We start from the raw sequence: 24,605 nt of genomic DNA, 5'->3' as shown, positions 1-24,605 counted from the left end.
TTTTTGAGAAACAATTTTATGATGTAAATTGTTGACATATTCGATTAGCAACTGGGCAAGTGTGAGCGAAATCCGGACAAATGGTAACCTGGTTGTTCATTTTATTCTCAATCTAAATATTTTATTTTAGATATGCAAACGTGTGGCCTATATAATGGTTCAGTGACACGTCCATTTCGTCCAAGAACTACTTGCTTGTGCGTCTGTATTAATATGTGTTGCCGGAAGGCCTTTGAGGGGACAAAAAAGTGAGCATTACGACGTACGAGGACAGTTTCGGAACTTGTACAGGGTACGGGTACAAAGACTTTGAAATGGCAAGAAATTCCAAAATAGAAAACAAAGGGGTTCTTGGCTTATGTGGTTGTTGGTTCAACACCCCTCTCGTGGGGCACTCTTGCCGCATCAACTTAACAGCAACACAATCACGCGGTTATTCCCCATATGTTTTCGGTTAATAATGGCCTTTGCTATGAATCAGCATCATCGCTTGAGTCGAAAGATCAACACAAGCTATTTGTTTTGTTCCATGTTTTCTTGGCTTGAGGTAAATTCTTTGTTTGAAGTGGTAAAATGCATGCAGTACTATCAATGAATTTGGGTTAGAAATGCTGTTTTAGCTAAAGTTGGTCAAATTTTTGCCTTTTTATTATTATAATAGGAAGTTACATGCCTGAAATGGTAACAACTATAACTTGCACGATTCAATCTTTAATGTTGATTTTGTAATAATGCTGCAATTTGTTCTCCACTATCTACTTATTGGTCATCTGGTTGCAACTATTCAATAATGTGTGATAATAAATTGTTCATACAATGTTGTTCTGTTGCAGATGCAACTGATCTGTGGAAATGAAGCGCCTAAACTCAAACTTTTGTGTTTTTTTAATTGTCCTCAATCAACTAACAATATTTGTGCCAATGGGAATGAATTTGGTTGCCCTGAATCCCTGTACACCAGCCATCAAAGAATTTGTGAATGAAACATTTCAGGTATTGGTAGCATTGTTTTTAATTGTTGTTTCAACTCTCTTGTAAATCTAATTCTTCTAGGTACGCTACCAATCCCCAGCTCCAGAAAACATAAGCAACTTAATAATAAACCTTGCACAAGCCATGCTGGTTGTTGGTTGTGCAATGAGTGCTATTTCAATTCGTCTGTGGATAAAGTTTTTTAGGTATGTTTATCCTACCTTCCTTAAATGTACCCTTAAATATGCTTAATTTTTATAATTACAGCCGAAGGACTTCTGTGACAATTGTGCATGTGATTTCTGTACTCTCGGTAATACTCATGTCACCAGTTGCATATATTTTTAAATCATATGAATCAATTATAATCGGCCGTTGGCTGAACGGTGTAGCCAGAGGTGCTGGTTTTGCATTAGTTCCTTTGTATGTGGCGGAAATAACTCATAGAAAAACACTTGGTCTCTATCAAAGTCCTTTGGGATTCCTTGTTCAATTCAGTGCTGCCCTTGGCAATGTTGTAGCCCATCCAGCAGTGCTGTGCAGTGCCACATCCTGGCCTTATGCCCTGGCCATTCCAGGTGTGTTTTCTGTCATTTATTTGTGCTGCTTGCCGTGGATACCAGAGACAGTGGTACATCATATTAATTGGGAAAAGAGGCATGGCAAAACTGAAGATGAATCACATGAAACTTTGAAACGACAATCATATTTGTTGTTGGAGAAACTAAGATTCACAAATGGGAAAGATTTGTTAGAGGAGTATAACAACCTCAGGTCAGAAATAGCTGGTGACCAAAGGGCTGATAGAGCTTCCTTGTGGCAGTTGGTAAAGATTGGAGCATATAGGCGACAATTGTTGGCTGTTATTGTAGTCCAGTTCAGTCTTCAAGCAACTGGTCTGCAGGTGGTTATGCAATACACCAATGTCATTTTTCAACAAGCTGGTGTACATCCTGATGACACCACATACTATACCATAGGTAAATGAAAAGGTTTTCTACCCATTCTCATTCGGGAAACTTAATGTAGAAGTGTATGCAACTAAACATTTGTGAACAAGGATGTGTGTCTCACTTTAAACCTTAATGCATATTTCCTTCTAAAATTGCTATCCGTGCGTTTTTGGTTGGCATATTGTGCTGGTCGTTTTTCGGAGATATGAAAATGGCATAAAGTTGCTTTGAAATTGTTTGTAAAATTTCGTGATGCAAAAAAGGAATTCCCCTGATTGCTGGGATCACGATAGGGCCGAGTAAAAACAAAACAATGCACGAACCTAAAGCATGCCACAATTTCGATGTAACGAACAAAATAATTGTCATCATGCATCAAGATACGTGTAATGCAGATCTGCTTTATCTTGCAGGGACCCAACTTCTTATGAGCCTGGTACTGCTTCTGTCCTCTGGATTTCTTGTTCGGTTCGGATCCAAGAAAATGCTTTCCGTTGGATTAACGATTGCCGCACTTGCTTTGATCCCTTTATCCATCACCACGTCACTTCATTCGACGATACCTGGCATTGCTCCACTTGGCGTAGCTGGCGTTGCTTTATACATCGTAGGTATAGCATTTGGCCCGATGCTTACATTAGTGGCATACCCATCGGAGATGACCACAGCCTTGACTCGCCCCAACGCAATGTGGCTCGCAGGCGCCGCCTTTTGGATAACCGCAGCTTTGGTGACTTTTCTATTTCCTTACAGCTTGTCAGCCATCGGCGGATATGCATATGTCCCATTCATCGCCTTATCTGTCTTATCGGTGAGTACGTTTACACTTTCATATTTTTATTTGCATTCTTAGTTAATTTTGTGTCGCACGTGCCTCGTATTTATGAGTGAGATGTTTGGGTCTGTTTCGCGTTTTGTGCCAAAATATGCATTCAAAGGTGATGTTTTCACAGTTGTTTTTCTGTTTAGATGCTTTATGTAATGATCAGACTTCCGGATACAAAAGGACGATCTGCGGTGGAAGTTCTCAAGGCCTTTGGCAAACCAGAACAAGAAAGCCTCACTGCTGAGATCAATGAAAACGCTTTGTAACATTTGACGCAGTACGCTATACTTCACTGCTTAGGCTACTAGATGTTATTGTAGTAACTTCGTAATACTATACAGAGGTACAAGATAATACAGACTTTGTCTTGGTGCCATTTTTTAAACATGTCTGATAAGTTTTATTTTGTTTGTTTGGTGCAAAACACATTGGTGCAATCCATGACCTAACGTAGTGCCAAGAAAACGCAATCTTGAACATTTAGTCATTTTTTATTGTAACTTTGTACTAATTGATTCAGCATTGATTTGTTTGGGCGTACTTTTGGGTCAAAATTAGTGGTGTTATCTTGCAAATATTGCTGTCTGGTTGCTTTTTTCACATGTACTTCATATGCCTCACTTTATATTTGCTGCATACCTCTTCAGCCCGAACTATTATTTTTCTATTTACGCTTTCTCAAATTTCACAATGATGAGCTCGTATTACATAGCAGTAGGCATGCAAGTCAGCGTGTTTGTTTTAGCTTTATTACTTTCGTAACTGAATAGGATTTCGTGGCTTTACGACTCTCCAAAGCCCGTTTAGATGGAAAAAGCCAGTGTATGTTTACGGCAATATTTTTAACTATCTGCATCCCGTATGCGTTCCGCCCGCAAAATTATATTTTCCCGCTTGTGAAACACCAGTCATCCGGAACATATTACAATCGAGTGGTTTCTTCTTTCACGCCATTCATTTGGCTTGTAATATTTCAACCATAGCGGTCACCGAACCGTCCAGTCGACAACGCCCGCACCATGTCTATTTGTCCACCGCTTTACAGCAGGAAGTATTAGGCCTAATTCTCGCGTTTTGTGAGGTACGCAAATTAGTGAGCATTAACGAAGTGGTGGAGTGCAGGAAAGCTTGCCGCAATTCTTACGTGAATCCTTGCTACGTTTTCGTGCTGGGCATATGTGGGTCAAACTAATTAGTTCCGGATTAGTAAGAGAGGCATGCCACGTTTCCATACTTAACCTAATGCATTTTTTCGTTGAGAGTGAGTCAGCAAAACATCGTACCTTCTTCGAGCCAACGAACTCGCTGCGGTTAGCATAGCCAGAATACTACTGTGCAACGTCTGTTCACAACTTAAACGCCACTAGTCCGCCTCTAAACCGTTGCAAAACATCACAAGGAAAAGTAGTTGGACATATAATTTTGTCGTTTGCTGCTCTTCAGGCAATTCTGCTTTTAGACTCGCTGGAGCAGGTAGCAAAAAATGGGAATTAAATTTTACTCGAATGACTTGAGCCCGCCGTGCCGTGCAGTAAAGCTAACTTTGAAAACTCTTGGAGTCGATTTTGAGCTGTGCTTTGTTGACTTCGCCAATGGTGGGCATCAACTGCCAGAATTTCTGGAAATTAATGTTCGCGGTAAAATACCAGGCCTTGATGACAACGGACTGAAAATGGGAGAAAGGTAAATAACACTAAAGCTCAAAAGATTCAAACAAAATTAAACCGCTTTGCGTTTTTCTTGCAGTCGAGCCATCATGCAGTTCTTATGCAATGCATACGATAAATCGTCAGACAATCCTCTGTATCCCAAGGATGCAAGGGCGAGGGCAGTGGTGGATCAACTTATTCACATTGATGCTGATGCTGTGAAGGAGTTCTATAAATACGCAGTACGTATAAGATTTTTATAAGACATTGTAATCGCCCCTTAAACAACATTTATGAAAAAATTAACAACATAGTAAGCAATTTTAAAGCACGATATTTGCAATTCAAACGCAGGCCCACTAAATTTTCATCTTTGGTTGTCTGACCGTGGTTTGTGTTGTGGTATGTTTCATTTTTGTGCACTTGTTTATTCAGCAACCGTTTGAGGTTCTGATGCTTGGGAAGCAACCGTGCACAATGGCGGAAACCGGTATCAGAAAGTATTTCGAAGTGTTTGAAAAATTTCTTTTGAAGACTAAATTTTTGGCTGCGGACCATCTGACAATCGCTGGTAGGTGTAAAATGTTTGTCACCAAATGTCGTTAAGGGTGCTTGATCAAAACAATGACAGAAAGAAAAATCACCAATCGATTAATTCGTTCAGATATATCTACGATTGCCAGCATCACAGTATTGGATCTGTGCGAATTCGACAACTATGGAGATTTTCCAAAATTGAAAGCGTGGTTGGAGAAGATGAGAGCTTTACCACATTTTGAAGAATGCATTGGCAAGTCCAGCGGTGCGGTAAAGGAAATGTATCAGGCCAAAATCAACTCGAGCAAATAAACTCTTTGGGCTTCTTCGATATTTGTATTCCATTGCCGCATATCTTGCTTTACCTTGCCTTATACCTTCTTAATACAATCAGCAACTTGAATCCATCCTTTGTGTGCCAGTAAGCTACAGCGATACGTTTTTCGTTCAATATAATCGTATGTACTGTTGGTTCAAGTCGCCAGTAACGTGTCATTTTCCTTGCATAGTTACAACACGCCACACGCTACTGTTTTTGTTGATATGTGATAATTCATAATACAAACATTTCTTTCTGAAAATTGATTACGACATGCAGTGACGTCATATTTGTCAACACAAGAAACATGCCAAATAAAGATTTAAAAAAGACGTTTGTCCGCCAGAGTAAAAAAATGCAGATTTTTGCCACAAAAACCTTCGTGCGTGTATGGGTCTAGTGATAATATAACGGACTAAAGCCCGACTTCATATGGTTTAACTTTACGAATTTCCGGTGTTCCGTACATGTCTCAAATTATCTTTCCTCCGCACAGCAAATATATCTTACTGCGTAACAGTACAAGCACTACCTCAGAACGCTCAACAGAGTAAATAATTGTGTATAAGCTGCAGACAGATGGCCACTGTTTCGACCTAAAAGGTCTCATCAGTGCAGCTGGTGTGAATATCAGAGTAAATAATGTTAAACACACCGCATCGCAACCATAAACATTTCTCGTCTCCGATGATTATATGAGAACAAGCGACTCATGTTTGGCTGAAGATCAATACTGGAAAAGTACAACAAAGCCATGTGTCATGTTGAGGGTTTCCGGGGAACGGGATTCTTTACTGATGATGTCATTGTGTGTAGCATGCAAGGACCAGAATCTATGTGGAGTAGCGGATACGCGGCAAAAGTGTCGGTTAGCGGTAAATGTGAAGAGTTACCGGTTTCGCATGTGTGAAGTGACTTGATGAAAAGGACTGTAAATTAAATTTGGGGCAGATCTGTAACAACCAAAGTTTGTTGGCAGGTGTTATTTCGTCCTTTCAACGCACAACAACCAAAAAAAATTTCACTAACTGTTTTTGGAGAACTTACAAACACTTTAAGAACAGCCAAATGCACCATAAGTTTCAAATATTTTCCATTTATTTACATTAATGTCTTTCCTAACTGAGCTTGCCGTTTTATGGACACATATATGTTGCTTACGGGCAATGGTTTGCCGACCTCTGGGTTAAACACAACTACAACTTAACCCGATATACTAGCGTATGAACCGAATGCCCTACAAAAGTATATAGTTGACAATGCTTCGGCAGAGAGCCTGAAAGCGGCTTTTAACTGACTTCCAATATACAGTGTGGTGTGTGATATCTTATACGAATCAAGCAGACTTTCGAACATCCAACATTGATACAGTCACACTGAGATAGCGAAGCATACAAACGTTTTGACATACCTCAGTTGAGAAAAGATTACACTGGAATGAGATCATAAGCCTTGGGAGTGTATTTATTGTGCTCCGGCGCACGTACCAGAAGCGAACGATTGCTGGCATCAAGCATATAGCCTCGACATTTCAAACTATATAGTGATTTTAAACTTTCCGGGATTAGTGCGACATATATGTGTAACGTTTTCCATGTCTAATCAGTTTTTTTGAAATCGAGCTTTCTACGATCCGCGTATGAAACTGAATCTGAGGTGTTTTTTGCTCTACCACACCTGAATGAGTCAGCACAATAACTTGCCTTTTTCGATTCATGGCTCGGTTCGATGGTTGCCGTACGGCCAGAGTACACAGTCTCATAAAAAGTTGCACGCTTCTGGTAGACCTCTGAACCGCGTTGAAACAAGCTTAAAATGGGAATTAAATTTTACTCCAGTGATTGGAGCCCGCCATGTCGTGCAGTAAAGTTCACTTTGAAAACTCTTGGAGTCGATTTTGAGCTGAATGAAGTTGACTTCGCTAATGGTGGGAATCTAAAGCCTGACTTTCTGGAAATTAATGTTCGCGGCAAAATACCAGGCCTTGATGACAACGGACTGAAAATGGGAGAAAGGTAAATAACACTAAAGCTCAAAAGATTCAAGCATAATTAAATCGCTTTCCCTTTTTTCTTGCAGTCGAGCCATCATGCAGTTCTTGTGCAATGAATACGAAAAATCGTCAGACAATCCTCTGTATTCCAAGTATGCAAGGGAGAGGGCAGTGGTGGATCAAGTGATCCAAATTGACGCTGATGCTGTAGCGGAGTTCTACAAATACGCAGTACGTATAAGATTTTTATAAGACATTGCCAAACTTGCAATGTGAAAACATGTAATGTATTGGCATTTTCAAATACGTTTTCCAAACATAAATACGTATCTTTTTAAACTATAATTTGAGTTTATTATTGTAATGTATATTTGTGTACTTAGCAACCGTATGAGATTTTGGTGCTTGACAAACAACCGTGCACAATGGCGGAAACCGACGTCAGAAAGTATTTCGAAGTGTACGAAAAATTTCTGTCGAAGACTAAATATTTGGCTGCGGACCATCTGACAATCGCTGGTAGGTGTAAAATGTTGGTTAGAAAAACTTAATGAAGATATTTGACAGAAACGACAAGAAAATGAAAATTTATCACTTATCAAATTGTTCAGATATATCAGCGATTGCCAGCATCACAATATTGGATCTGTGCGATTTCGACAACTATGGAGATTTTCCAAAACTGAAAGCCTGGTTGGAGAAGATGAGATCTTTACCACACTTTGAAGAATGCATTGGCAAACCCAGTAGTGCCGTGAAGGAAATGTATCAGGCCAAAATCAACTCGAGCAAATAAATTATATTGCTTATTCGCATAATTGTATAGTTGCCATAGACTAATCAATACAATGTGCAAGGGAATAAAACTCTATCTTTTGTGTGCCAGTAGGCTATACCGACACGCTAGGTTTCTCTTGAAATGTCGCTATGTTACTCGTGCCGTTATAATCATTTGGGCGTTACGAAGTGTTGGCGTTGGTTTCAGTCGCCTGTGACGTGGACTCTTCTGTATGTTGGGCTTAGCGGTTGTCGTAATAGGGTTGAGATTATCGCTATACATGTTGTTTAAAAACATTACAAGAACAAAAAATGTAAACTGCCAGCATCAGACATTAACGAAATAGCCTACGTTTATTTTGCATTTATTCTAGAAATCTGATTCATGACATAAGTAAATGTGTCATCAAGTAGCCCATTACAATTTTAAGAACGTTTTAATGACAGCGTAACAAATGTTTGATAAATTTCGTGCAGTTTTATATCCTGAGAATTTCGTGCTTCCATTCGCACTGCAATATCCTTATGAACAGTAAAAACCCATCAGATTAGGTTTACTGGGTCGGCTACACAACATACGTGGTTCGATTTGAAAGATTACTTCTGGTGATATCTTTCAAATCAAAAGGCAAATAGACAGAACAAAAATAACACTTTAGAAAATTGCTTGGCTTCTGAAATATTATTTTTAGTTGGTAAACAGGACTGTGCGTTTTCAAGCTCGACGCCCGGTTTGATGAAATCATTTAAAAGTGCCAAGATCGGCCCTGGCTGTAAACATTGCTTCAATAGGAACCTCACAACAAAGCAAATAAAGGCTTGCATACACAAACGTAACCGTAAAGCGTTTTTTGTCTTCCCAGCAGTATTTTTCAAACTGATAAGTAAAAATGAATGCTTCAAAGTGTGATGGTTAATTTTATTTACCATCAATCCTAGTTTACATTATCCTGTTAGAGATGATGGTATTTTTTATTACTGTCTCATTGGGTGACGTTTTTAACATTGAATTTCTACCTCGCGCAAAACTTAAAATAAAAAAAGTTGAAATGGTGTGGTGGAAAAATTTCGAATTACGAATCTCATGCTAAAAATATTCATTTACTAATGTTGTACGAAAAACTTGTGATGAACCGCATGCGTTGATTCCAGTAATGGCATCAGTCCTACCATAACCGTATATAAACCTCCCTTCTTAAAAATAACTGTGGCTTTGTTTCAAACACCCCATCTCTTTTTACATAGTGTTATAGTCATTTCTCATGCAAACGTTCCGAACAATGCAAACGTTCCGCGTATGACGAGGGCATATATGTACGCAAGTCACGCATTTTCATTGAAGTTGCGTTTTCCTGTCGTGTCACTTATTTATGTCAGCATGTGTATGTTAAAAAAGGGATAATTTCGGCTACTGTTTAGAAACTTTTTGTGCGGTTTATTTTTCTTTCCCGTTTCTCGGAAACTATTATTAAAATTTATAGGTTAGTACTAAGAGGGCCCATGAACACATGAGGGATTACTACCACAGGCTTGGTCCTCCCCACAAACATCCTTGGACCGGCAAATTATTTTATCGCAGGGGGTGCGACTCTAACCTAATGATATCTGCCAAAATCTTCATAACCAGCCTAGATTTTTAGATATGTAAAATTATAAATTTCTTTGTGTGGTTTGCAAGGTCGGTTAACACGTTCTCCACTTTAAAGCTACAACTCAAGATCCACTCCATTATGCAGATAACGGGACAATTTGTTAACTTAGTATTACTGAATCAAAAAATTACGACTGAAACTTATGCGCTGTACTGTTTTAAATAAATCATTTTTTCTACTCACTACACGCAACAAAATACCAAACTGGAATATCTGTATTAACCCCAGTTTAGTGTTAGGTTGTTGTGCGAAAAGTCATCACGGATAATCTGTTTAATTGCGGGTTATGATATCATGCTTTAGTTTTCTATGATGAAATGCAGAGACAAATTTAAGAATACGCTGAAAGGCATGCTTGCATTACCGGCAAATCATCAAAAACCACCAATGACTGTTTTTATTTGTGGAAAGTGAAGCGAAGCAAACAAGTCATGCGTAACGATACTTACTAATCATGTGTTTTCGTAAAACATACGAAATCGGATAAAAGCGACCACGTTTTTTAAATTTTCCTTGATATCATGAGTGATATAAAGAGCGTAGTTGTTACAGAAGTTACAAGCGGTAACATACAACGTATTTGGCCTAATATTTTGTCAAATGTTAAGGATGCCTCGTTTGTTGCCATTGACGCTGAAATGAGCGGTCTTGGTTGCAAGTCCGGCACTATGCACCCAAATATTGATGACAGATATTTATCCTTGTGTAAAGGAGCCCGTTCGCACTCCGTTATATCACTTGGCGTTGCATGTTTCAAATTCGTGACTGAATGTGAGGACGACACTGAGAATGCAATTAAATGTTTTTCAACAGTTTACAATTTTGTACTTTTGTGTGATGAACCTTATACCATTGACCCTTCTGCTGTAAAATTTTTAATTCAACATGGCTTTAATTTCAATAATCAGTTTGCAAGTGGTTTGCCGTACAAAAAGGGCAATGATAAATCCGACTTCAACCCCAGTGTTCCTTCAATTAGAGGTTTCTTTTCTGAGTTGGTTCGACTTAGAAAGCCTCTAGTTTTGCACAACGGTTTTACAGATTTGATATTTCTGTATCAATGCTTTTATGCTGATTGCCCATCAAAGCTTACAGCCTTTATGGCTGATCTTTCGGAAATGTTTCCGGGTGGAATTTATGACACAAAATATGTCACAGAATTTTGTGATCATGCACCAGCTTCCTACCTTTTATATGCATATAAGACTGCATGCCTAAAAAATTCACAATGTCAAGAATCAGGAAAAACCTTTCTTCAAATTGAGTTTTCAGATAAAAGTGAATATAGCATTTCAGTTCCAGTCAGTTCTTCATCTGGAAATGCGCAAAATGACTCTACTACTGATGTGTGTTTGAAATATGCAGCATACGGATGGTGCATACATGGCTCTTCATGTTCAAAAAGTCACAACACCGATGAAATAATCAGCTTTCACAAGTCAAAGTCAGTAAATCGCAAAAGAAAAAGAAAGTGTAGAAATGCTTCACAAAACAATGAACAAATGAATGAACCACCAGTTAAAGTTGTGCCAGAGGAAGAAAAAGAAAAAAATTCCCAACCATCATTGCGAACTGCAGAAAGTAAAGGCAATGTGACCCAAGCTCACAGATCCGGAACTGATTCTTTCATGACCGGTTATACCTTTGCTGTGTTTATTGCATCTCAAGCTAAACTCACTGCACAAACTGACAACACTGCAAGTAAAACAGTCTCTAAGAGTGGTACAGACGAATACTCGAATGTCATCCCATTTTTGGATGAAGCACTGCAAAAGACAATTAAGAACAAACTATACTTAAGTGGAAAAAGTATTCCCTTGCAAGTGTGCAAGAGTAGCTTTACCAAAAGCTCAAAAAATCATACTGACAAATTTATTCGTGTGTATCTCAGTAAATAATCGGTGACACTTTTTTTAACATTTTTATTCGTTGTGTTTGTTTAGACAATTGTTAATTATTAGAAATGCTGTAAAATGCAACATGAAGTAGAAGATTTTCTACATTGAAACAGAAGCAAATTCGTCCAAACCTGTATATACCAAACTAAGCAAATGTGAGTATTTCAAACCAATTTGAACAGAAGATTTTCAACAAATCTTTAACCTCTGCATAAAACAAACCTATAAAATGTACAATATGTTTAAAACTTTTTTGAATTTGGACAGTAAATACATATTGCGTGTTTAGTTAGATTAGCTTTGTTACAAATTATCTGAATAATTTCAAATACTTCAGAACCTCATGCTCACGTAACACCTTGCGAGATGACCCTCATTAACAAAATTAATGAATATAAATATAGGTGAGAGTCACTGTGTACTCAGTAAATATAGTGGTGAACAATGAAAATTAGGTAGGGATTGGCATCACCCATCCAGGCTTTGAATGTGGCCTAATTTCGCATTGCTGCGTTTCACTAGTTGGTTGTATGATTGTTAACTCACCGTTATCTCGCCTTCGTCGTGTGCGGATAAAATTAGTTTAACATGTGAAAGGATAAGTATGTTTACGCGGGACACTTCAAAAGATGCCAAAGGTTTTCGCGACATTCACGAAGAAGGCAAGTTGAGGCTTGTTTTTGGCGAAAAAGGAAGGCTGCTGGAGCGTGTCATGGACGCTAGATGGAGTCGAGCAGCGTCACAGGTGAGACGGCATATTTCTCCCCTTACTCTTGCGTACAATGTACATTTATTTGAGGATTTGCCCACAGACGATAGGTAGGCTGGATTATACAAGTTATTTGATACAAAACCAGCTCTCGGCGGAGGCAAAGGCTATGTTTTTTTCCTTGGCGCATGTTTTGCCTCGGAGCTAGATAAGACCGAGCCGGGGTCCATTGTGTGGGCGTTTTTTTCGCTGAAACAAGATGCCGGTGAAATTGAGCGATGCCGCCCACGGGCACTAGGTTCGCTGTCGTAGGTCCAGCGACAACCTTCTAATTTGAAAGTTTTTGTGCAAAATCGTTCGTCCGTAAATTGTTGTTATGTGAAGTCAGCAGGAAAACAGTCTGTAAAGTACACTTGCAAAGATGCAACAGAAGTAGCCTAACCAGCCAGTACTTCGTTTGCTGTGTAAATACTTCTGTGACTTTGCATTATTACATTTATCTGCAGGTTTGTTCAGCGGCGGTTGGGATTTTTAGGCGGTGGTCCTATTGGCCGCAAGTTGCTTCGTGTGTCAAGAAAATCCAACAAGGATGGCGCAGATATTTGCCGCCTTCGGTAAGTCAGTTGTCTGTTTAGTTTGCTTACCATTACGAGACAATGGAGTGCGTTGGATCGTTTGTTGTCACAAAGACTTTAGTTGAGATCTCTGACCAAAATCGGTCAGTGGTTCCGCCCCACTAGCCCTAGTAACGATCCGGTTACACTGCATCGCCTGCTCGTTTCGATGGATTACAATATCGCCCCCAAACGGCTTATCTAGGAATGTGTTTATGTCTTTCATACCTCATGAAGCCACCAATGCAACGAACATTATAAAATTTATCGCATCAAGTTTTTACAATACTTGTGTTCATTTACGAGGCTAGGCGAAGCGAAAAGTCAGATAAAATGTGTGTACATTTCGTCCCAAACCGTAACGAATCTTATTACTGGATGTCAGGAAATTATACGCTCATCATTGCTTTTTGCAACAGTGTGAATTTTTCATATTGTTATCGCAGTGAACGCGCATTTTGCGCAGTTTAAAACAGAAAAATCGGTTGTAAATGTGATGGACGTACTTTACATGGTTGAATGCTTGATTTTTTTTGAAATGATTGCTGGTTACGCGTTTCGTACGCCGTTATGGCTTCGCCAGCAGTCAAGCCCAATTCTTTAATAACCGCTTTACGTGCCGATAACAAACTAGCAGTTTTCGTGGCGAAAAATTGCCAGCGGCAAAAGATAGTGTGTGTTATGGTGAAGCGTTAACAACCGTTATCATGCGGATCTACGCTACCAAGCCTTTTCATTAACTGCCTTTACTGCGTTTTTTATTTCGGTGCAGTAATAAGCCTTTAAAAGAGGAAAAATGACCAATTACCAAACGAAATAGGTCTTTTATACTGCATCAAATGCCAACAATTAAGCGTTAGTTGCAGGTCAACCCTTTGTGCTTCCGTCACAGTTGATTATTTAAACTATTTTCCACGTCACCAGGGAAGTCTGTTGGAAACAATAAGGGCTCCGTGCAAAACTTCGGCATTGTCGGCGTCACCATTGCGTCGGAGGAGTTGACAAAGTTCATCTTCTTCTTCTGTCCTTGCGATTATCCGGACAACAAGGTTTGGCACTTTGTTCATTTCGCCGTCGACGTGTTTGTATCACACCTAAAAAGCACTCCGGCATTAAAGTTTCATAAAATTTTGGACTTAGTCTAATCTTCGACGGGGGCTTATTTAGTATTAATGTCAGCCCACAAGTTCACGCGTGCCAAATAAAGTCCTTAAGTGACGCAACCCAATCCACTTTAAATGACTTCACCCTGTACAGATCCTATCACTAAATTGAACACACTTATTTTTTCACCGTGCGTTTACAGCCTTCTGACAAAGGGTTGTCGTTTGACGAAATAAAGCTGTCTGCTTTGTGTGAATAGACGTGTCAACAGCAATAACTTTTCCCATCCAGTTCAGCTAACGTGGTCTGGTTCTTATTGAAAGATAGCCGTCCGTCGGTTATCAGAAGTCAAACACTCGACTTTAGTGGGTTAACAGATGTGTACATTACGGACAGCCTCTGCTGAAACCACTGGAATTTAAAGCGCACATGGCTTCTCTGATTTTTACTAATATTTCTATGTAAGCGTTGAAGTCGCCTATTGGGTGTAATTTTGATGTCGGTATAAATACAAGCCTAATTATGCAAGCACTACTTTATTCGTAAATGAACAACATACATTCGTGAGATACGTCACCAACCAAAGCATTGGAAATAGCGTGCCAGATGAAAATAACTTTAAACTGATGTCAAAACAACAGCAATGTTGGGTCCTCTTGTTTACAAGTTTGTTGACCCCATCTCCTTGTTGCAGGTATATGGGTCGGTTTTTATTTGGGGCCCGGCTGCTGTTCTTTTGATCGTTGGATATCTCGTCAACAGGAGTACATGGAGGCTTACCACTGGTAAGTCACGGTCCAGTGAATCCTCTCGATTTCAAACCGTCGAAAACTTTGCTATGACTTGTTGTCATATTACAATTCCCATGAAAAGAAATTACGATGGATGCATTTGCCTCCAGGTCTATGCAATCGTACGCAAGGCGTCGGAAAAGGCGGGAAACGGATATTCCATTTCATATTCATCTTTACACAGATCGGAGTGAAGGCAATGATAGCCCCAGCTACCTGGGTTGTTCTGGCATTTCTAAAGGTAGGCAGTAGTTTCCCGCGGTTTTACGCACCACTCCGTTTGTTGGGACACGCCTCAATTCATGTGCTAGGAATGGAGGTTTAGGCCAACGCCAGACTATCCACCAAACGTACTTTCGAATAGTTTGTTCTTAGCCGATTGGTTGTGTGGTGATGTTGAATGAATGTTGATTTTAAGAAAATTTACCCAAATTTAGTATCATGTGTTGATATGTAACAGTTTATTCTACTGCAGCGTATAAACAATTCGTTTTATTGGCTCCACTTTGCTTATCATATGATTATTGTGACACGGGGCCTAACGGCACTAGTGATTGAGCTTTGCTTGGTCATAGTGTTGCCACCTTGTTTTCTCCATAAGGTTGCACCTAGTTTGGTGCCCAACGACTTTTCTTTCTATTTACTCTGGTAATATTTACATACGATTTACTAGTAATTTATCAAGGGCACAATTTTTTATGATATATGATATGGCCAACGCAGTAGATGGCGCTTCACTTTCTTCAGTGCTAATTGTTGGTCGCAAATAGCTTAGAACCGAATTTCGGGTGCAACCCTTGCAAGACGATAGATAGAAAAAGAAATGGGAAACTGTTTGAAAACACTACACTGCGATTCGGCTAGCGTTAGAACATATTAATAAACGACACAGGTGTGCCATAAGTTAAGAAAGTTTGGGAACCACTATACATTATTCAATGGATGACACTTGCTCTACATAGTTTTTGTAACCACTTTCACAGGGTGATTACTACGCATGCGCAAGATGGCCTGATCCCAGCGATTGGACGCAGAGAGCCCACTTTGATCTTGACATTTCCAAAAACTCAAGCCTTCCCAGACCATGCATGTTCAAGTAAGAACCAAATTCCTTATCAAGCGCAAAATGACCAACGTGACAACGACTGAAGTTTTCCAATTTGTTGCCTTTTCGTTTGTTACATTTGTTTGGGGTTTCATATCCTTCGTTTCGATGTACATTCGCCCTTGTTATTTTCGTTCCTTGTTTAAGTACAAGCATCACGTTCACTGGTGGCGTCCGCCGCGAAACGGGAATTTTGAACGAGTTGCCGTTAGTTCAGAACGCTTTTCTTTGTCTTAGTATAATTTTTTGTTTTTGGTGCTTGGTACTTATATTCTTCGACAATTTCTGGTTTGCTTACACGTAAAATTTTCCCTCAAATGAATATAGGGCTGCATTACACGCGTTTTAGTAAACAACTCCTATCTAAACCAATGCATTTTCAGCCAATCTTTACCTGAAACATTATGACGTCAGACCTATTGATGACGCGAAGTCGTAAAAGCGAAATCTATTGCCAACAGTTCGTTTCAACGTTGGCTCACAAAAACGCTTTTCTTGTGTTTAAATAAATGCTCTGTGTACGTTTCAGTCCGAATCCCATCAAATTCGACGCGTCCGAAGCCGAGGTGATTGCTCGCAACCTTCGTGCCGAGAGTCACGTGATCGGCTGGTTCTACTTGTGTATCGGAATGTTCATGGGCGTCTTCTGTATGTTCCTCTTCCGATGCAAATCCAAGTACTCGTACGAGCAGAGCAACTACATTAATAGGTGAGTCGCCTATTGCACTGGTAGTTAACTCAGTAGCTCAGTGGTTCCCAATCTTTTTCTGGTTGTTTTCACTCCTGCTTAAACTTCAGCATTTACATTCATATAAATGTTGCATTCATATAATGTTTATATGTGCTAAACATGAGAAAGTCTACGACATTCTTATGAAAGTCTTGTCAAAATCACCAACAGTCAAAAAATCTGGCATATACACCCAATGTTACTTCTTCTGTATTATTTTTACTTTAAACCGATCAAAAGCGACTATGTGACCCTTAAACAATGTATGGTTGTTTGTTGCAGATACCGCCAGAGTGAGGTGAAGCTTTTCGAAGACGAATTGGAGAGCAAAGCCGAGGAACAGGCCAAGCGCATCGTGGAAGGTTTCTTCACGAAGCCCCGCGCCAAAGAGGAGTGGGATCAGATTGCGGTTATTAACGACAAGGTAAACAAGGCGTCCATCAACCATACCTCCCGTATATTATACCCAAAATTTCATCCGCACGTTGGTTTACTTTTCTACACTTGTTTAAATTGGTTGGCTTGTTACTCAATCAAGTGTGTTTTGAGTCAGACCTAAACATATGCCAAACTTCCAGATTTTGACATTAATAGTTTGTCATGTGAGAGTTTGATTTGAATCGCCTGTGTAGTCTTTATGGCTGACAGAGACTCAGTAACGGATCAATGCAGAAAATGATTTTTTTTTTTTCTATCATTTTCTAGTTTGTCATGGGTTGAATTTTGTGTAAAAGTTAGTAACACCCAAATTACTTCTCTTTTGCCCGGCGGAATACTTGTTTGTTTTGCATGGGTGATAAAAGCGTTAAGCCTGGTAGTCACCTGAGAACCAAGTTATCCAATGACTTCAACACGGTCGAGCAAAGAATGCTGCGATGCGCAAAAAAATGCGTTAAGTTATTTGCCGCTTAAACGTCACTTCAAGATAAATCCCTAATCCAGGGAATTTGTTTTACGCTGTTTATCTTATTGTTCCTTCAAGCGTGGATTTGGGCGATAAAGAGTTTGTGAATTTTCTTTTTAATGGGATGTAATATTGTAAAAAAACTATAATGTCCCTGTGGAACCGTCTGTAATTTTCGTATCATTGCAAATCGCCTTGATGTCAACCGACCGAGGCGTATTGTACACAGTTGCTAAAATCATTTCCCAAAATTTATTCCGTCTTTCGATACTGTTCGGTTTCTGCACGCAGACTTTGCTGTAATTGTTTATATGTACATATGTAAAAATACGTAGATTTTTTCGTTAACAAAGCTGTGCATCAGGGTTGCATTATTAGTAATGCGTACTGATGGCGGTGATCTGTTTCTCGATGTTAACGTCTGGCCTAATTGAATCGCTTATTGGTTGAAAATTACCATGGAAATTATCTACATGAGCTTCCAGAAGTCAGCATTTCATTATAGGACCGTTAACAAGTTTCCGCCTGCACAAAATTGGAGAACAAATGTTTAAAGGACACAGACACGCTCATGTTGGTAGTTTTTATGTAATGCACTTCCCTTTCCACTTAACCCAATGACCTACACCATATCTGAAAGATATTTCTCAGTAATATGTCTAATAACGAAAGTTTTCAAGAAAATAATGTAAAACAATTGTTCATGATCGTTTCCTTGGTCGATAAAAAACTGCATTCTGTTAAAAAAAATGGTTTACCATTTCCCAGTCACTGGTTTGTGCCGTATTTTATCGTGTCATTTAACGTTAATTTCTAAGTTGGTTTTATTTCTATGCTTTAAGTTGTGTTTATCGATGTTAATTGTTTTCCTCCAGGTGACACGCAGCAAGAGGGGCAGAGCGATCTACAGTCCTCTCCACAAATTCGTCAACAGGGAATTGCGGGCGGCCGAGGATGCAAAGGAGGAAACGGGTCTCGTTTCGGACGCAGCAATGAAGGTCAAACGTCCGCTGCTCCGGAAAAAAAAACGTGAGCACCAAAATTGTCTATTCTATATTTTTCCGACATTTTTATTTTTCCAATTGAAAAGGGCAAATATGATTGCTTTTATCCTAACGACCAACGAATTAATGCAGAATTATTGATAAAATTTGCTGCTAAATCTTTGATGGCGCAATGCTGTCAGGAGAGTCTGATAATATAAATTCTCATGAGTTGCAACTGTGTTGATAGGTCGTTTCATGCTCCCGACTGTGGAATAGTTGCGTAGCCATTGGCTGTTAAACAAGTCTTTGTGGTATTTTAAGTGCCAAATTACCGGCTCCGCATTAAGACTTGACCGTGCTTTGTATTCGTAACTGATATGTTGGGTTTCTGCGAGAACAGGAAATTAAACAACTACGTTTTGGCCTAAACACACAATTATGGCATTAGACATTCTCAGCCCACGTAAAATCAGGACATTCCTACAACGACAAACATTGCTGCCTGTTAGTTTGATACTGGACGTTTTGCCTTGCGGGCACGTTAACAAACACACTACTGTAAAATCAGTTCGATAAAATATAACTTTTACACTTGAAGTTCACGTGTAAATATTATTATAGTTTGACCTCGGATATGTAAAGTAATCGTTTCAAAATCTATTTTTCAAAAGTTAAATCGTTTGTTGCCAACGTTGGTCGACACGTGGCTCTTCTGCAACTTTAACATGTCTGTGTCGCTACTCAGCTAAACATCGTCAGGAAACCTCCACAACAGTTGAATGTATACATAGCTTTGGAAAAAGAATATTAAACCGTTTTTTTTTTAAAAAAGAAAAATTAGGTCATCGCATTTCGTCCGCAAAGAATAGGCCCTTGCTTGGTAGCCACTCATCAAACACATAATTGTCTGCAGAAAAACACGCTGTAAAGTTTTGCCAAAAAGGGTGGGAGATTTTTTCAATTTTCTTTATTTTTCAGCTGCAACAAACTCTTCCGGAGGTGGAGGAGGGACCTCAGTCCCAATGGTGCCCATTGTCAGCGCAGGCTCAAAGAAAACCGTTTTAAAAACCCAGAAACCGGTAGAAATGAAGACCGACACCTTCCAGGATCCAGGAAAACAGCAACAACCGGCAGCGGATAAACCACCAGCGGCGAAGCCTAGCAACGAGATTGTTCCGGATGTTCAGGTCGTGGATCCTGGAAAACCATCGACATCCGTTGCTCCCGTTATCCCTCCAGCGATTCCGCCTCCACCTCAAAAGCAAGACCTGGTCGCTCCCCCTCCTGCGGAAGAGAGACCTCGTGCTCCAACACCGGTGGTTCCGCAGGAGGAAAAAGAAGTGCAACCGGCGGTGAAGGAAACATCCCTCGGTGATTTTGGAGGAACCTACTCACGAGAGGATCTCAGAGTCCCGGATGACGAAGATGAGGATCCTGTTCCTGTGGGAGATAAAGTGATCCTCCATGAGGATACCGGTGAAGATGATGATGAAGGTGGCGCAGAGCACGTGGATGGAGGAATGGAAGACGGTCACGTGATGCAAGCTGATGATGAGGAACCTCTGCTCTCGGAGGATTGATTTAACAATGCCGAACAGAACTAAAGAAGGATGCTTGCATTTCCAATGAACTTTGGGTGTACGAAATGCGCGAATGGTGTATTGGAATGCTGGAATCCCTGAATCCCTGCGTTTTGCAGAATAGTGTTGTACATATGTGCGGCGGTGGCTTGCCAGATCAACTCGTAGTTGTAGCTGTAAAAATTTGTTCATCCCTTGCTCCACCATCCGCATTTGCCAATTTTCACTAACCCTGTGTATTGCATGTATTTTCTCACCAGTATAACTAGTACTAACTCTGCTGTCGGACTGACTCTTAGTTGCTGCCACTTGTACTCGAATAAAATCACCATCTCTTTACTCAGTTGTGTTTTTTTTTCGAATTGTAATTTGAAGATTTCAGAAAGCAAACAGCGCGCATTGGATTTTATGTTTCAAAAACCCTTGTGTTCCATTGCAGAACTTTCTAGATGGAAGTTTTGAGCCGACTCAAGATCGACTTCAGCGACGTGAGCGAGGAGAGCGACGACGTGGAGACGCCTGTTGAGATATGGCGGAGACTCTATCCCGACGAGGCGGCGTCATTCGAATCCTCCACAAAGCGCGAAGAGGACACGGCGGGGAAACGCGAACCGAGCAAAACGCGGAGAAGTTCAAGGCGACGAAAACCGAGCGTGGAAACTTTTCCCCTCTCGAGTGATAGTGAAAATTCGCACGGCGACTCATCGTCCGGTAGAAGGAAGCCAGCCAAGCAGAGGAAGCCTCCCCGAAGGAAGGGTCGCCCAACTAAGAAGACTTCTGTGGGAGATGAGGAGCTGAAAATAGTCGAGTCCGGTCCACCTGTCGAGACGGTTGAGAAGAAATCGCGCAAAAAGATATTTCCGACCAAGCGCCACGCGCGTAGACGATCGGCACGGATTCAAAACAGGATTGATTTTTCCGAGTCATCGCAAAGCCTCGACGCCAACGAAAATCTCGTCACGGAAGTAAAATCACCAATTGGGTCCGGTTTCGGCATCGGCTGTAGCTCTGTGGAGACGTTGTTGGATACTCCACCTTTTATGCCGGATGATAGCCCGATCCTTGCACCCGAACCAGCAACCACTTCGCGGGGAATCGAGCCGAAGTTTCCGGAACGAAAAGGCGGGGATTCTGGAGAGTTTGAAGCGGTCACTGAGCTGGACGAGTTGTTTTTCGCGTCCGGCGATAGTCCCAGAAAAAAGCCTCCACCGAAAAAATCCAAACGAATCCAGATGAAAAGTAAGCAGCGGTGAAAATAGAACGGCCCGGAACGCTTTTCCGTTAAAATAGTTTTTGCCGTTACGGCGTCGCGGTAAGAATTTAACTTCTGGTGTGTCCTTAATACTTATGAGAAACTTAAATTTATTAACTTATTGATGACATTCATCTTTAGGATACGAAAACACAATAGTTAATTTTTTTCGCGTAAATTCAATCGTTTCTATGAGAGTTACTTTCGCAACTGCAATGTAAGTCAATGCAGACTTACATGATTAATTCCTTCTCTATCGTCATCTGTCCACCGTCGGGAGCCTCGTATATATACGTACAATCTTACGCGAAAAGAATATTCCGAATTTCATTTTATTATTATTTTTATTGCAGAGACGATAGAGCCGGTGAGCCATGCAAGCAGCAGCACTTTGTTAGCGGACGACTCGCTATGGGGACATTCATAATTGCAGAATACTATTTTACGCTCGAAATTATCGTGTTTCATGTAGTCGGACTGGAGTCTTTGGGCCGCATTAGGCCATGGCGGTGCGCATGATTGTCACCATGAAGTCCAACAGTTGCCCAGATGACGAAACGACCATGTCTTTGTTAATATACAACTTTAAAAAAATTTGAAAATTACTAAATTTGAAATCGTGAATTCTTCTGCAAAGATTGTGCTTCTAGTGCAAAGTGCCACGATAGTGGTTTGCTTAATCTCCAATTCGTGCGTGTTATAATAGTTCGTCTCACAACAACATTTATTAACCCTTAAGGTTAAAATTGTAAGTTTGGTTCCCAGCACTTCACATACGAGTTAAATCTCCTAACGATTAAATATTTTTGCGTGCTGTTGTGGTTTTACTATATCTAATGAAATTACTGATAATAAATATTGTGGCTGACGCTTGGATAGTCTTATTTCAGTGGCAGACATTCGATTTGACTGTTTTTATTTGCTTTGGATGTGGAAGATCGAGTAAAATTGTTAATTTAGGCCTCGAACGAATTTGCCTAGAAGTTAAGTCCACCACTGAGAACAGAGGGGAAAATTTGCTTACTGAGATACGAATAAATATTTAGGTTACCGCTAGTGGGAGCTAGTCAGCTCCATTGAAACATTTTAGTCGCGACGTTGTCACGCTCAGTTCCGTAAATAATTGCATGTCCGAATCTCAAAAATATGTTTGAAATCGTTATTACATAATATTTCAATTAACTTGCCAGTAATAGTTGTCAGGCAAATAAAGATTTATCTGCCGAATTTCGAATTTTCTGATTGCGAAAAATAATAATAAAGAAAGTTAGTTTTTTTGTGAACATAAACATAACAAACTGTCTTCTCCCGTTAATCCTTGCACACTTTACCACAGACGTGATACAGTAGTCATGAAGTAAAGACAGATTTCAGGTCTAGTAAGTTACTCTTCTTGTTTTGCCACACTGGCGACAACAGTGACTAATTACGTTTTTTTTATTGAACAATGACAAACTTGTACCTGGCACGAGGCTGCTGCACCCGGGGGTGGAACGTATCTAGAACAAACACTCAAGTCGCGTTACGCCAACGCTCAAGTGCTTGGACGGATAATGATAGGGTAAATTGCGTTTAAAAATGTGTATCGGCGGTACATGGACATGCGAAACCCGGGGTACACAAGTTTGCCTACTCGTGATGGGGTGTTGTTCAATTCGGTTAACTGATAACTCTCAGTGGGCTGGTTTATGTTTGACTGAAGTTGGCGTTGCTAATGGCGACCGGAGACAACAACCACTAAACATTCTGTCGTCGAGCATTTTGAAGCAATACATTTTACTGCTATCTCATGTTAAGTATAGCAATCATTTTGAAGCGGATCCATTGATTACATTTCTTATTGCCTTAAACAAATCCGCTTGGAAAGGGTTCACGGCACAGGCGTGGGGTAGAGTTACAGAAAGCCTTTTTGTTCCCAATTTGTAACAGGGAGTGACTGCGCTATATTTGGGACTTGTGTACTTTACTGTGTCAAGACCCGATAACTTCTTCCCTGAAAAAACTGACAGGAGTTTAGGCGCACACCCACGGAAAGTATGAACGGAAGGATAGGAAACAAACTTTTGACGTATTGTTTCCCATTTCATTGAGACAAGACAGCACTGTTGCCAGGAAGCAGTTATCAAGCGTGCCTTCAATGCAAGTTAAATGATTTCGTAAAGGAAACATTCGTTCCTGTAATCCAATTCTAAATACCGTTAAAATGGAACGATATCACGTTGTCTGCCGATGCTTTGCTTCTGGCTTAACAAACACGCGCGAAAAAATCGAATCACTGATCGGGCACTTCGCCGCTTTGTGAACAAGCTCAATCACACCTCGCTTTGTGGTGCAAAAGTTAACTGTTTCAAATTTCCAGAGTTTCCACATTTAATTGCCAGTGGATGAATTTGTATCTAGGTTTTGATTTACTGTGTTTTGTGTTGTTGCTGGATGCGGTGCTTTGACATCAAGTTTTCCTAAACGTTCTCGAAGGTATGTTGAAGTTTTGTAATATTTTGTAAAAATTGACAACAGTCAATGGGGTTTTCAGCAAAATGCATAAAGGCAATCTATTGTAGCAATAGGGCTTTCAAAATCTTTTAACGTTGATCTTATGCCTTAATACATTTGATCCAATGACATTACTTATCATGTGTAATCAGTTACTTATGCGCGCATCATTAACTGCAATGAATTGCTTGTTAATTTGGCGCAGATTGCGTGCGCCGAACAAATGGAAATTTAACTTTATTACCTCGTAAATAACTACCTCTCTCGGGGTTTCATGCATACACGCATTGCAATAAAAATGGTACTTGTTCTGTTTGCCTTTTCCCAAATTAATGTATAACGGACCAAGGAACAAGTATAGCTTTTTGCGCTTGCTTGCAAGGTGGTGAATGTAAGTATAAGGCAACAAATGCCTGTCACATTACGCGCCCATGTTTGCTTTAACCAAAGGTCATTTGCCGATATAGTCCAAGGGTAAAAACGTATACCTTGACACGAAGGAAATGTAAATTGCCTTGTTGGGATCTTTTTTAGCACATTGTTTAAAACAAAGTCCTACGATTTGGGTCATTTTTTCAGCTACACACTCGACCTTACCATTATTGACATTTCGTGGTGTCACATATTCTATATGCTGTCCGCCTTCACGCTTGATGAGATTGTATCTCCAAGCGATAAAATTTGCACTGACAACTTTATCTGTTTGATCGCGAACACATTCCTATGAACCTGTGTGTCATCAGCGGAAGTTGAACAAAACC

General features: G+C 40.1%; 6 protein-coding genes across 7 annotated transcripts; all 6 read left to right on the top strand.

The window, feature by feature from the left end:
* Positions 1-416: 416 nt before the first annotated feature.
* Positions 417-3,314, top strand: LOC145905561 (solute carrier family 2, facilitated glucose transporter member 7-like). The gene is made up of 6 exons (XM_082992800.1): positions 417-547; positions 834-993; positions 1,054-1,178; positions 1,240-1,952; positions 2,339-2,736; positions 2,895-3,314. The coding sequence occupies exons 2-6, from the start codon at positions 853-855 to the stop codon at positions 3,015-3,017; spliced, it is 1,500 nt and encodes a 499-aa protein (XP_082848926.1). The 5' UTR covers positions 417-547; positions 834-852; the 3' UTR covers positions 3,018-3,314.
* An 885-nt stretch (positions 3,315-4,199) lies between these two features.
* LOC145908583 (glutathione S-transferase 1-like) lies at positions 4,200-5,249 on the top strand. Its single transcript, XM_082995926.1, has 4 exons — positions 4,200-4,434; positions 4,498-4,642; positions 4,836-4,971; positions 5,065-5,249. The coding sequence occupies exons 1-4, from the start codon at positions 4,235-4,237 to the stop codon at positions 5,247-5,249; spliced, it is 666 nt and encodes a 221-aa protein (XP_082852052.1). The 5' UTR covers positions 4,200-4,234.
* Positions 5,250-7,011: 1,762 nt separating this feature from the next.
* Positions 7,012-8,125, top strand: LOC145911385 (glutathione S-transferase 1-like). Its single transcript, XM_082998707.1, has 4 exons — positions 7,012-7,271; positions 7,336-7,480; positions 7,633-7,768; positions 7,861-8,125. Exons 1-4 carry the CDS (start codon positions 7,072-7,074, stop codon positions 8,043-8,045), a joined length of 666 nt encoding a protein of 221 aa, XP_082854833.1. The 5' UTR covers positions 7,012-7,071; the 3' UTR covers positions 8,046-8,125.
* Positions 8,126-10,161: 2,036 nt separating this feature from the next.
* LOC145904611 (target of EGR1 protein 1-like) lies at positions 10,162-11,619 on the top strand. Its single transcript, XM_082992384.1, has one exon. The coding sequence runs from the start codon at positions 10,200-10,202 to the stop codon at positions 11,574-11,576; it is 1,377 nt and encodes a 458-aa protein (XP_082848510.1). The 5' UTR covers positions 10,162-10,199; the 3' UTR covers positions 11,577-11,619.
* Positions 11,620-22,197, top strand: LOC145904627 (uncharacterized). Of its 2 annotated transcripts, none has more exons than XM_082992386.1 (3): positions 11,620-11,731; positions 20,539-21,338; positions 21,705-22,197. In XM_082992386.1, exons 2-3 carry the CDS (start codon positions 20,549-20,551, stop codon positions 21,776-21,778), a joined length of 864 nt encoding a protein of 287 aa, XP_082848512.1. In that variant the 5' UTR covers positions 11,620-11,731; positions 20,539-20,548; the 3' UTR covers positions 21,779-22,197. The 2 variants fall into 2 exon arrangements, with proteins under 2 accessions (XP_082848512.1, XP_082848513.1); XM_082992387.1 differs by having other exon boundaries at positions 20,539-21,348; positions 21,700-22,197.
* On the top strand, positions 11,626-20,438 carry LOC145888274 (calcium homeostasis modulator protein 5-like). The gene is made up of 10 exons (XM_082979043.1): positions 11,626-12,321; positions 12,792-12,899; positions 13,824-13,948; positions 14,698-14,788; positions 14,905-15,035; positions 15,778-15,890; positions 16,429-16,608; positions 16,912-17,053; positions 18,409-18,562; positions 19,498-20,438. The coding sequence occupies exons 2-10, from the start codon at positions 12,875-12,877 to the stop codon at positions 20,097-20,099; spliced, it is 1,563 nt and encodes a 520-aa protein (XP_082835169.1). The 5' UTR covers positions 11,626-12,321; positions 12,792-12,874; the 3' UTR covers positions 20,100-20,438.
* Positions 22,198-24,605: the final 2,408 nt, after the last annotated feature.

Source organism: Ascidia mentula, chromosome 1 (assembly GCF_947561715.1).
Source record: "Ascidia mentula chromosome 1, kaAscMent1.1, whole genome shotgun sequence".
In the NCBI taxonomy this organism is placed as follows: domain Eukaryota; kingdom Metazoa; phylum Chordata; class Ascidiacea; order Phlebobranchia; family Ascidiidae; genus Ascidia; species Ascidia mentula.
The sequence above is the reverse complement of the archived record's forward strand: the minus strand, read 5'-3'. Positions and strand labels throughout refer to the sequence as shown.